A 13,999-nucleotide genomic window follows, 5' to 3' on the forward strand; every position below is an offset into this window, starting at 1 on the left:
GACTTTTCTTTTCTCGAAAAATAAGCAAGATACGAAAAAGTTGTATTTGTATTTGAGTAAATCAAATAAGATATTAAAAATGGCACAAAATTCAGGTGACCCAATTTTTTTGCCACAAATATTTCTTCAGGTCCCGTTCGAGATTACACTGAACCTAATAAATTTAATCATGTTAGGGGTAAATTAGCTCCTTAATGTTATAAATAACACCGCCAGAGAACTTGCGGACCTATGTTCATATGAACTTTTTGTCTTAAAATTACTCAAACAATCGCCTGTTAAATTATTTATGGTACATACTTAATTAACACCCTGTATAGTAACGCTTTTAGATTAACATCTGACTACATAGTAGTTTAAGGATTTAAACTAATTATACAAATAAAGTAATATTTCAGAACAAATAGAAACTCTGCGAATTTTTGTTTAAACTAAAAAAACTTAAATCACAATTATTTGAATTGTTCTTACATAAAACAGCCGCACAACGACTCATTCCCCGCGATTCTGTAGCCGTTTTAATCAAAATCACAAAACAAACACACAAAAGTTTTTATAAAAAACGCTACGCTTTGTAAAAACGCTATCAAAATAGTCACTAAGTACGGCGCTGAACTAGGCGATACACCTATGAACACAGTTTGATAAACAGTGAGCTCGGCATCCGGAGAACATGGCTGCGGCATGGCTAAGGATGCTATTAGTTCGCTTACATTTTCGAGTGGAGTGCGACTGCTGGTTTCTTTATGCTGTGGTTTAAATAGACCGGTGGTCAGACGGGGGCTTTACGTTTTTTCTCCATTTTACGCTTTTACTTAACTAAATTGCGATATGGATTTGGTTTTTTGTACTTTTTCTCAAATTTCCACTTATTTGTTACATTCCTTTGCTTTAAATAAAAAATATGCTTAAATTTTAAATTTAAATAAAAATTAAAATTAAATTTAAATCATTTCATATTAAAGATATATCAAAAATATAATTTATTCCGGTTTTTTAAGCTTACTAGAAATATGATGCTCTTTCCCGTTCTTTTTTATAATACGATTTAACTTCTTATGTTATGTCCGATTGCACTTTCCCCGTCCGGTTGGGAAAGAGCAATCACCTGCAACTAAAAATATATATTATTATATTTCCAAAATTTGTAAAAGTCTTTATATTTTTAATACTATATCTTTATAGGAAACTCCTGAACAAGTTCGCAAACAAAAATTAATTCGGCAATGTATATATTTAAAAAAAATATATGAAGATGTAAAGAGGCACTATTAAAATTCTTGGTCGCACTTACCTTACCTTACATCATTAGTATATGAGGAGATCTGTAAGTAGTTTTAGTTTAGTTTTAATCTTCTCCCGAGATGCTAACATCGTTAGCCAAACACGTGTTGAGATTAAAAATAAAGAGTTGTGGTTAGTGGTAAAACTGTCTCGCAATTTGAGCATCATACCAAAGGTTTCAACCATAGGACTATTAAAATCGAAAGAATGATCCAGTTCCCTAACATGTTCAAATAGTGCTGTAGGGTGAATAACATTTTTCTTTAGGACATCTCTTTTGTGTTCCTTAATACGTTTTCGAGTTATCTACCAGTTTGTTTTATATAACTCTTGCCACAGTTCTTACAAGGAATTTTGTATGTAACACCTTACTTCAAATGCATAGAAGTTTTACTTTTCTTTTTGCTAAATAATTCACATTCTATAGTGTTGATATTACTGAAAGTGATTTTTATTAGTTCGCAGTTGAGAGTTATTGTTGATTATATAGTTGATTTATAGATATTGATTTTAGAATTTTTGATATACGGAATCTTAAAGTACGCATGGTTTGTGGCTCTGGTGATGGTTGATGGATGTGTAGTAGGGTCACTATATAGTGAATTGTGAACAGTGGGCTGCCAAGGCAGTTGTGCATATAGGTCTCCTGATGGACCCGTCATGCCCCACCGGGGGTTACCAGAGCCCAACGGCCTTAGAGAAACCGATAAGGCTCTCTGGTCTGAAGGACTTAAAGTCGCTCGGTACACTGAAAGTGTTACCCAAGTATCCGAACCTGGCGCGCGTGAGTGCTGGGCACTCCCCGACTACATGGTCAACGGTTTCATCCTCCTCACAGCACCATCGGCATTCCGGGTTGTCCGCAATACCGATAGTATGGAGATGGCTTCTTAAGTGCCAGTGACCGGTTAAAAGACCTGTCACTAGCCGAATTTCGCGTCTTTTTAGGCGTAGTAGATTTTTGGTGAGACAGGCAGAGGGCCCACCTATGTGCGCTTTGGCCTGTCTCATACCAGGAGACTCAGTCCATCTTCGGTGGGTCCACTTGTCCAGCAGACCCTTCATTGACGCGACCGCAACGCATTTGGCGATACCAACTATGGGTTCCGGCCTCATCGGCACATTCGCGGATCCGAGTCTGGCAAGAGAGTCCGCTTCCTCATTACCTGCATGGCCAGGTATCCAGACGAGCTGGACCCTGCATCCAACCTGTACCAGTTTTTTCAGGACTTTTATGCACTCTAGTATAAGCTTGGATCTTACCTTTGCGGCCGTGATAGCCTTAATGGCAGCTCTGCTGTCCGAGCATATTGATACGACTGTATTGCGGTGTCCGCAGCTTAGGATTTTCTGTCCGCATTTTAATACAGCGAATACTTCGGCCTGAAAGACCGTGGCGTGCTCCCCCAGCGAGTATGCCCTACTGGTATGTGGGATTCCACCAATAAGCCCTGATCCAGCTCTGTTATTCATTCTGGAGCCATCTGTGTACCAGATGGTCCCCCTATTTAGCAATGCAGGTCTGTTGGAATGCTGCCACTCCTCTCTGCCTGCAATGTGCGTCACGAATCCCTCGCAGTCCACAGTCACTGGAGCCATGCAGTCACTGCCCATCAGAAGGAGAGGACATTCCAGTATGGCCCGTGACCAAATTTTTGCGTGACCGGTCACTATATAGTATTTTTCTAATAAAGAAGGCTGAATAATTATTTTTAATTAAGAATTACTGAATGTAATGAAATTATTAAAAGTAGCTATTCCGAATTCAATTCCAATTTAAATCGGAAATCAATATCAACAAAGTTTTGGACTTTGTTGTCATGGTTAACTATGTCACCGATTGAATCCCTCTATGGATTGGTGCTATCTCTATGGGCAGCTTAGGTTTGAGGAACATACCTATAAATATTATTTGTTATTCGTCTATTAAACTAGCCATATCTGGCCAGATCTATGCCAACATGAATAACTTAGTCCTTTAACGAAAAGATTCCTAAATTAGAAAATTGGGGGTAACTCGAACAAAATCACTAAAATTAAGGATTGATCGTCGTTATATACGCACCGAGCAGCTTTATCGACATCGACCACCTGTAATAATATATATTTTTTGTTAAAACCATTTAACAATTTATATAAGTCAATACAACAAATTACAGACATTGTCACATGAATAACTTTTATATAAATAAAATATACGTATTTGATAAGACGTTAAAAAATGTTACTTGGCAAGCGAATGCCTAACTATGGATACGTTACAAGAAACCGACTATTTTAGTTGCCATTATAAAATTGCCACCTATTTCCTGTTAATACCTCCAGAAAACAAAATGCTTAGGATAATATACTGGATAATAGCTATACCACACTTGGTTCTAATATGCCTAGTGGGATTTTTGGAGGCAGCAAAACTGTTGTTAGGCGGAAGTGGGGATTTTAGCGTTGACATTTTGACTTTGGGCGTAGTTTTTCTACATTGGACTGGAGTAAATAGGTATGTGTTATGACATAAAACTATTTAGTATAAAGAAAATCAAATATAGGATGTCTCTAAATAATATATATCACATATTGATTAGTTACTAGTCTAAGATTTATGTACATATGATAAATATTACTATTTTTCATGTGTCTTAATAATGTATCTCTACTATAAATAACCGAGAAGTTATAAAAACGTTTGCAGATAACATTATCATAATATGTCAAGATCACTTTATTATGATTTAGTCAGGAACTGACTTTGACGAATAATGACTATAGCTATACTTAAGTAGTTTGGCAAAACACATAGCCAAGTATAGACTTAAACCAAAGGTTTGTCTATAATGTAGCCCTCAGTAAGGTATTATCTGCAAATAGAATAAATTTTCTCTAAATATTAAGATTGCTACAATCATTTATTTGTCTGCTTGTATTCCACTTGCTGCACTTTGAACGTCTGAGATTGCCTTTTCAATTCAGACTCCATACCCGCGGCAGTTAATCTTGTAGATATGACATCAATCAGGAAAATGCAACAACTTCCCAAAAGCCACCATGATGAAGTTTTTGCAATAGAGTTCAGTAGTAGGCATAGTCAAATGCTTTGGATAAGTCACAAAACAATATCACAGTAGCCCAGATTGTAAGTTATAGTCATTTGGCCATATATAGCTCATGAAAGACTTGACATTATGAACTGGTATTGCACGGAAGCCAAATTAAAATTTGGTCAAGATACTCTGGTGTAGAGACACATGCGTAGTTCGCTGTATCTTGTGATACAGCAGATTGGATGCAGAACGATGAATACCATGACGAAGGGTACTAATTTCGTCGCATTCACAGCTGGGGGTCTGATCTTAGTGAAATTCTGTATAGGTGGGCAGACGTGTGATAATGACAACTTCTGATCCCTACCAATATTGTAATTTTTTTGCTAGTTTTTCCGATGTGAGAACCATAATATTTTTAGGACACTTTCTGGATGTCTAACTTGACGACATTATGTTTACCTAAATCACCAAACAATGAACGACAGTAGTTCATTGCTTTAACCCCGCAGAATCTGCTCTCAAGGAGGGCGCCCACTGAATCGGATCGGCTCGGTCGGTTCGGCACGTTCGGTCCGTTCAGTCGGCAGCTAGCGCTCATACAATCGGCATAATGAAGACACGACGACGTTTAAAAGTGGTTCGACTATTCGAGCATATAGAAGTATTGTGATTAAGCTCCCGTTTAGGCGTTTTAAAAAAAATCAGTAGTTCCTGAGATTCTGAAGAGGATGTTATGATTGCAGTAGCCTGTGCTGAAGTAGAAGCGGTAGAAAAGCGTAGGATATTTTGGGTACATATTTTTTTAAAAAGAAGAGATTTCGGAGAATATCATCATCTCTTTTATGATTTGCTGGAGGACGAAGCAATGTTTTTCAAATATTTTAGAATGAAAATATGTTCAGGGTGATTTGGTATAGTGTCATGCCTCCGCCTTCTTAATTTTTTGATATCCCACTATTTAGAAAATAATTTAAAGAGGATGTTTGTATTATTACGAGAACTGGTTTTTGCGCCATCTCAAAATTATTTTAGCTGAATTGCACCTCAACGTTGGTATACTGTCAAATTTTAAAAGTTTCTGAACTCTACTTTACGAGATATAGATAGCGGCATTCGTTGTGGGACACCCTGTATAGAGTCAAATAAAATAAATTATAACATAACATTCCAACGTACATTTGAATGCGTGAACTATATAATAAGCTATCTTTTTTATGTATTTTTGTAAAAACATAAATTATATTCAAAGCAAAAGTTGTACACGACTTAACACCAAAACGAGAACTTTCACACTCACACATTTCGCCGACCAAGTTAGCATCCTCAGATAATTAAAACTGAGTTTTAAAATCCTGATGATGACAACTTAATAAACAGTAAATAACGAAAACACCGATTTAAGATATAATAAATGACACTTACCAGAACATCCAGTTAATTTGGATACCTCCTCCCAAGCGTTTTCTTTCCTTAAATTATCATGATAATATGTGTTTTGTTTATCATTCAATTTCTAAAACTGCGAACAGCTTTGATTGAAATTTCGTTTGACATATTTATTAAATCAACAGTTTTTTAAATTTTTTTGAAACAGTTCCTTACTCTATGCAAAAAAATGCTAAAATAGTCGCAGGCTTTCGGTGCAATCGGCAAAAGTTGCCCTCCTCATAATATGAGATCGTCGCCGGAGAAAACCGAACCAACCGAACGTACCGAACCGACTCAGTGCGCGCGGCCCCATTTAAATATATGTGAAGCAAATCCGGCCGACTGTACCGACCTACCGACCGGGCCGAGACGGTCGATGCCGATTCAGTGGGCGCCGTGCTTAAGGCAGTAGCCGTTCTGACATCATAACAACCGGCAAACGGTTTTCTGCAACCGTCCAGTATATTCTTCTGACTATAACTTAGTACTTTCTGTTATCAAACTGATGACTTGATTCAGAAATACGTTCGTAGTCAAGTACATTAATTTTGGGTCCAGTTTGGCGTAAATTAAAGATTTTTCTGTCTGCTATTTTGAACGCATGCGGCACCCCATAAGTAATAAGATAGCATCCAGACCACTCAGACTCAAGGTTGCTACCCTTTATATTAATTTAGAGTGAAATACATTCAGTTCAGGTCTTGGGTGCAGAAACTTGATTAGGATTTAAAAAAGACATGTCTCTCGCATCATCCAGAGCAGTAGTCTTGTGGATCGGGATAATCTTTGCTGATTTTAGAAAGGCTGAAAATATGTCTGAAAGATTAATTGCATCAACTTTGTAGAGCAACTAAATAAGACGTTTTTAAGATTGATTTGATGCAGTTATTGCAATATTGGGCTTAATGTCTTAAAAACAACTTTAACTATAATGCCATTTTAATGATCAATGCTACATTAATTGCCAAACTCTACCTTACGATATTTTTTTTAGAGTTGCCAAATGGCCATTTCATAAAAAAGATTTTGATGCAGTTTTAGAACAAGTGAAAAAGCTAAACTCGGATTTTTCTGCATTTAAAATATCCAACGTTTACACTCCTTTGGATCATAAAACTGTATTGCAAGAAGGTGTGAGTAAACCGTAAGTCAAATTTTATGTATATTTTTAAGAACAACTTGAAAAACAATCAAATTTTAGGCACCCTTTGGATATATACCGATCATCCAAACTAAAAGAAACAAAAAAGTTTTGCTTAAGAATTTACGTGGGAGCCCTCGTATACCTTGGATTAAATCTCACTATTACTTACACTCTAAATCTTCTTGAACCTGTTTATGAAATCTGGAGTCCACAACTTAATAGAACACAAATTTTCAGAGACTACCCTTATCCTCTATGGTATCCTTTTGACATTTCGATATCTGACGGAAACTATTGGATTGGATTTTTCTACCAACCTTATGCTTACTTTTTTCTGTTAGGAGGGTTCTTTTGTAAGTATATTAACATTTTTTATAGTAGGTATGGTGTGATTTGAGCAAGGCCTTCGATCAAGTCAGATGCTATTAAATGGGACGTATTATATATCTAGAAAATAAGAGGAATGGAGAGTTAGCTTGTAAGGGTTGGACTGGGTTGCATCAGAAGAATGTGTAATAGACGTTATTACGTTTACATCATTATTAATATACGGTATTCCTTAAGATTCAAAATTGGAAGCATACAAACAGCTTTTGGATGATAACATAATACTGCTGACAGTCTCCAGGTTGTATAGAGCAGAATGCTGTCAAGGTTAAATCGATTTTTGCTGAATTCAGAATTTTCCTATCCCTGCTGATGTAAATTATTTCTTCTCCTTTGGTTCCTATTCCTGTCTAATGCTCATTATTTCGAACCCACGACATCCTCTTTCTGCCCATAACCTTTTCTTCCATCTATTTTTGGTACTTTTCATTGCATGGCACATATAGTTCGATCAATATATCTTTGCGTTCACGTCATCATTCTTTACATCTAGTCAAGACAATCAGTATACTATTGTAATAGCTTTATTATACGTCGAAAACTTAGAGAATAATGAACGTATGTCTTGAGTCGAAAAGAAATACGTATTCTAAAAACTATATGTCAAACAAGGATAAATGCCATATGTTAAACAAAGAACAATAATATTCGTGTTTCCGACATTCGATATTTGATAGAAACCATTGGCGTTGTTGTTTTGTAGTTTTATTTTTTGATATTTAGACTTTCAGCAGTTTGTTTGCTTATTTGCGGTTACAATTTTTTTTTTATTATTATATTTAAACAGTTATTTTCATAACTTTTACTAGTGTTTAAATAATAATCAGGAGTTGCTACTTTGTTATAATTATTATAACATAACTTCAACATGCCGGGAAAACGCTTGAATTCTCAAGCACGTGTCCTTGTTGGGAATTTTATTGATTATTTTAAGGCTGAAAGAGATAATGGTCCGCTTAAATCTCTAAACGCAGTCCAAGAGGTAAATAATACTATTTTTATTCAATATTTGATAATATGATAAACTGAAAAACTTTATAGAGAGTTGCTCGTGCCCTGAAAATCAGCTTAAAAACTGTAACCGGCATCAAAGTATCCAAAGATCAAAATGCGCTGCCTTCAACACCTGGAAAAAAATAGGTCTCGAAGAAAAACCAAAACCCTTGACCTGAATGAGGATACTAAAATGGAGGTTCGGAATGTATTATATAATATATATGCACAAAGTAAGTTATATATTTCAAAAAATGACAAAAATTGTATATTGTTATTATACTTTCAGAGAAACATGTAACCATACAACGGCTTAAAGAAGAGCTATGCCAAAAAGAAATAGTTGATATAAGCTATGGATCTCTACGAACCCTGCTTTGTCATTTGGGGTTTAAATACAAGAAAGATGATAATCGAAGAGCACTAATGGAGACACCTAATATAGCTTCAATGAGAGCAGCATTTTTTAGAAAATATATGGAAAATAAACATTCAGAATTTACACGTCAACTAGTTTTTCTCGATGAAACACGAATTTTCTCATATGGCAACAAAATGAAATCATGGTAAGATGATAATGTAGAGTGTTCGTAGACCAGGTGGATTTGATGGAAAACGCTTCATTGTATTACATGCTAGACACAAAGGTGGTTTTATAAAAAATGCCAGTTTGGTTTTTGCTAGTAAATCGAGACTGATGGATTATCATGGAGAAATGAATAGTCAGAACTTTACAAAGTGGGTAGAAAATCAATTAATTTTAAATTTAGAAGAACCATCTTTAATTGTAATGGATAATGCTCCATATCATTCAGTTGAGTTGGAAAAGCAACCATCATGTTCTTGGAAAAGAGTTGAAATTGTTGAGTTCGATTTGATAAGCAGATGTTTAAAGCAGAATTGTTGAGCTTAGCAAAGTTACACAAAAAACCGAAGAAATATAAAATAAATTAATTATTATAAGCAAATGGACATGAAGTCTTAAGATTGCCAGCCTACCATTGTCAGTTCAATGCTATTAAAATGATTTGGGAAGATACATAACATTATTATAACACATATATTAGTGAAGTTGGGCATACAGATAAAAACGTTTTAGAAATGTGGGAAAAAGCCTTAGAAAAAAGTATGCCAGAAGTATGGCAAGCGAAAGTGTCTCACAACGACAAACTAATTCAAGACTGGTATGACCGTGAAGTCATAATCGAAGAAGTTCCAGAGCTTATTATCCACCTAACCAATGAAGAAAGCGATAGTAATGAAAGTTCTAGTAAATCCTGTGAATCATTAAATGAAAAATTATAGAAATACATCAGACGAACATACTAGAAAATATTAATAGCCTAATAAGTGATTTACCCAAAGTGAAATGTTATATGTATTTTTAAAGTAAGTGATTAAATATTTTACATACTACAATTCATTATTTCATTTTAGAATCATTAAAAAAAACTTGTAATTAATATGATTATAACATTTTCAGTTTATTTCCAAAGAAATGCAAATTTTTTTATTTGATTTTGTACTTTTAATTACTCTGGTCATAAATATTGTATTACGAGAGCCTGATTAAATAAAATTCTGTATCCATTTATCAGTTTTATTTACGAACCAACGAGCCTGTTTTTGGATTTGAGGTTAGCTTAGACCATTGACACCATATCTGGTAAACAAATCAAATATCATAAGCGAATAGGCAGGTATATTTAAAATCAATATAGTCGAGTTCTTTAACTTTTTAACTAGATAATGTAGGAAACAAAACACTTTTTAAAACTTAAAATAGTTTATTCGAAGTAGAAAGCCTCAAACCGACGACACTAAATTGACAGCTGATTGAATCGGATGAATGGCCATGTTTTAATGACGACGTGAACGCAAAGATTCGTTGATCGAACTATATCCCAGATACACTGTTTCCCTGCGTTTTATCATGCGCCGTAAGCAGTATTCTCTTCCTGTCCTTTTCTAATTTTCCTCGTTGGTTTTTCTTACTGTCTATGGGACTTATAGATCTAATAGTTAAACATGATTACTAGTTCTCTTTATGTCTTCAATATATCGTATGTGAGTTTCTCATTCTGGAATTCTTCTAATTTATGGATAACTTTATTTTATACGTTGATATTAATTCCCAGAAGTTATGATTTCATTTATGGAGAGCTATCTGGATTGTATATCTTCTTCTGTCTGTATATCTCTTACCGTAAATCGACAATATCTCCATACCACCTAATTTTGCCTAATTTTTATTAGGGAGATGAGATGTTTTTAGAGTAAATGTTAAACCGAAATGGGGAGAGACACATCCTTGTTTTACTCTAAGAAAAAAATTATATGCCTTTGTAACTTCGTTGTGAAATCTAACTTCAGCTGATACGCTATAGTCTAAGTTCTCAATAGAGCGTAAAAAAATACATATCATTTAATTTTTTCTTTGCGGGACACTTTAAGGGTTTGCAAGTAGATGGGGTATATACAGACTTCTCGAAAGCATTCGGCAAAGTCAACCACATGCAAACGTTCTTGCAAGGCAAGGTTTGAAGTAGTATTATTTGCTGTTTACTGACATATTGGGTAGAACGATTGTTTTGTCCATTGTTCTGTACTTTATTGATTAAGGATTGCTTTTGTCTATTGAGTGTGAGTGAAATTTTACTACGTTCAAAAGAGTAATGGAGGTACAATATCTTGAAGTAGTCTTTAACAACAAGCTTTCGTTTTTGCCTTACATTAAAAATCTATTCGGATATCTTAGAGAAATCTTAATAGATATAGTATGGACTTTTGGGCCTTACCTTTTGGCTGTCTAACTCTAAAGAAGTCGATAAGCAGAAACATGTATCTGCAACTTACTTTTTCCAAATCAGATGTCTCTACAAATACCTTTGAACTTTATTTAGTACCACTAATAACGAATTTATTACATCAGTATAAATAATGTTTTTTTTTAGGTGTGGATACACTTTGCCTAAATATAATATTGCACTTAACCCGCCATGTAAATATCTTAGAATACAGCTTTAAGTTTGTTGACAAGAATGTTGATTTCCATTTTGGGTTTGCTAAAGTGATGAAATTGAAAGAAATACGAATTATAAAGTGTATAAAAGAGTTACAAGCAATATACAAGTAAGTAATTCTAACTGTTCTTCATGGAGTTCTTCACGATCATAATGTAACTTTTCTGCTAAGTCATTCAACATCTACTGAAAGTCAATTATTCTATAGACTGTTGTCTATATTATGTAAAGATCTTTTGGTATCGGTAGAGAGGAGCCCCAAATGTGCTGAAGGTTATTTTTCACGTGCATGTAGGTTATCTTTTGTTATCTACGAAGAAGTTTTATACGTGGAATATATCATTGGGAATCCCTCTACATATTTCTAATAAAAATATCAAAAATTCCTCAAAAAGTCAGTAAAGTATTATTCATAAGTGTTTTAAATGTTATGTTTAATTCGGTTCAATTCTAGTTGGAGGTAGGTCCTGTTTTAATAAATCGCAGTTCGTGTAACAGCAGAGCTTTTCATTTGGCACCTTGAATAGTGAATAATAATGATCAAAATAGTGACTTTTATGATAAAATTGCAGGTATATTAGATTCTCAAAAATTAAGAAAAATATGTCGACATGGTACTTTTTTTTGCTAAGTTCTTCCCGAGAATCTTGTGGTATATTCAGATTTTTTGTAACACTAACGGTTCTCTCGAAATCAAAAAACTTTTTTTTAAAAATGAAGAGTGTCGACGTGATAATTTTTTGCAGGCAATTGAGTGGTGTAATCATATTTTTTATGCCATACGATAGTACTTTTTTTGAAAAACGAAGATAAATGGGCCGACATGATACTTTTTTATTGGTAATTTTTTCCAGAGAACTTCATTGTGTAATAAGATTTTGTTTAAAAAAAAAAGAAGCTGCTCTAACCAAACTAAAATTGCTTATTATCTGATATCTTTATGTACATGAATATATCATACTTTTCATTGCACATAGATTATGTTTGTAAAAAATTAGGTAAAAAAAATCATTTTTGTCTCATATTTCAACTTGTTTATTACTATGGTCTAAAAAGTTAGTATTTAACACTATTATATTGCCTCATTTTAATTATTGTTTAGCTTTACTCATATCTATTATTGAAAAGTTAGTAGGGGAAGTCTTTTCTCCACAAATAAAATGCTAATCCTCTAATTTTAGGAGTGATGCATTTCGGTTTTTTATTTTTAGTCAACACCAAAGATAAAATTCCCGGCACCCACAGATCTGGTGTTTACAGACTTAAATGTTCTCATCCTCACTGCAATGTGTGCTTCATCGGACAAAACGGAAGGAGAATCGAGACGAGAGTCAAAGAACATAATAAACTCATTGAAAAGAATATAAACCGATTTATAACCAATACCTCTTCTCCTTTCGCCAATCATATTATTGAGACCGGAAATGGGTTCGAACCTGGGGCGGATACCGAGGTGCTCCATGTTTGTCAGAAGGGGTTAAAGTTGAATCTTTTGGAAATCCTGGAAATAAATAAAGCAATCAAATCACCGGTTAACACTTGCACTAATGAGCAAACTCAATTTGAGAGCAACACTTTCTTTAATTCCTTGGGTCCTAACAGTAACACTGACATTTGATTTGATCTGACTTATTAACAAACATTTGTTTGTTTATTTATTCACACCCTATAACACTACAGTCCGATGTTTCTCTCTCACTCGCTCCCAGTACTCAGTAGAAATCTGCTAATCTCATATTGTTCAATTTTGTTATAATTTTAACTGTTCACTAGATGTCGTGTAATGTACCATTCAAGTATTGTTTGTTATTGTTTAGAATTATTGTATGTGTTAAGTAACTCAAGTATTTTACTTAAGTATTTTATAATTTCATAATTTTATCTGTTTTTTTTTATGTCACCTGTCAAGAAAAAAATGTTCGTATATGTTTTTGAACTGTTTGTAATATATTTTAGAGTCTGATGATGGCAAGAACACTTGCCGAAATGCATCACTCCTGAAATTAGAGGATTAGCATTTTATTTGTGGAGAAAAGACTTCCCCTACTAACTTTTCAATATTATATTGACCTCACTTCAGAATGGACTTTTTCCTTACTCATATCTTGTACACAAGAGAACATAAATAGGCTTCAATTACAGCAAAATAAAGCTATGAGGATTATTTTGAACTGTGGTAAATATACACCAATTGAATCTATGCTTTCTACATTAAATTGGTTATCGGTAGGAAAAAATATTAAAAAGGTAAATTTAACATTAATTTTTAAAATTGAACATGACTTTTACCCTTAGAACATTGAAAGGCTAGAAGTAGCATGCCGTGGAACTATGGGCAGGTTTGTTTGCTTGCAACATCTCTGATGCAATGATGCCAAGTGCTTATAGAGAAATGGCAAAAATCACTTTATAATATCATAAAAATTTTCAGTTGTTTCCGAAGGCACAAAACAATACTATTGCTCTCCTTTAATAAAATATCAAGCATTTTTTTTAAATAAATTTGATAAGATACTCTATATCGAAGTCAATATAAGTTAAATAAATGAAAATAACGAAAATAATGAAGAAACGAGAAAACGGTAATGGCACCGCAACGCCGCTCGATCGCATTGTTGATGTCACCGATACAAGCACTCTTTACCAGTGACGTCGTCAACAAATATTTACCTGATAAATTTTTATTAATTATTAAAGAG

The 13,999-nt window shown here is 34.1% G+C and overlaps 1 protein-coding gene across 1 annotated transcript in view; it reads left to right on the top strand.

The window, feature by feature from the left end:
* The first annotated feature begins 3,434 nt into the window (after positions 1-3,434).
* The window catches only part of LOC126738322 (odorant receptor 2a-like), a 44,443-nt gene continuing 33,878 nt past the window's right edge, over positions 3,435-13,999 (top strand). Inside the window, exons 1-4 of the mRNA XM_050443591.1 lie at positions 3,435-3,781; positions 6,748-6,897; positions 6,955-7,250; positions 11,232-11,409. Of these exons, the coding sequence (XP_050299548.1) occupies positions 3,534-3,781; positions 6,748-6,897; positions 6,955-7,250; positions 11,232-11,409 (872 nt within the window). The 5' untranslated portion in view covers positions 3,435-3,533. The remainder of the gene's footprint in view (positions 3,782-6,747; positions 6,898-6,954; positions 7,251-11,231; positions 11,410-13,999) is intronic.

This window comes from Anthonomus grandis, chromosome 7 (assembly GCF_022605725.1).
Source record: "Anthonomus grandis grandis chromosome 7, icAntGran1.3, whole genome shotgun sequence".
Lineage (NCBI taxonomy): Eukaryota > Metazoa > Arthropoda > Insecta > Coleoptera > Curculionidae > Anthonomus > Anthonomus grandis.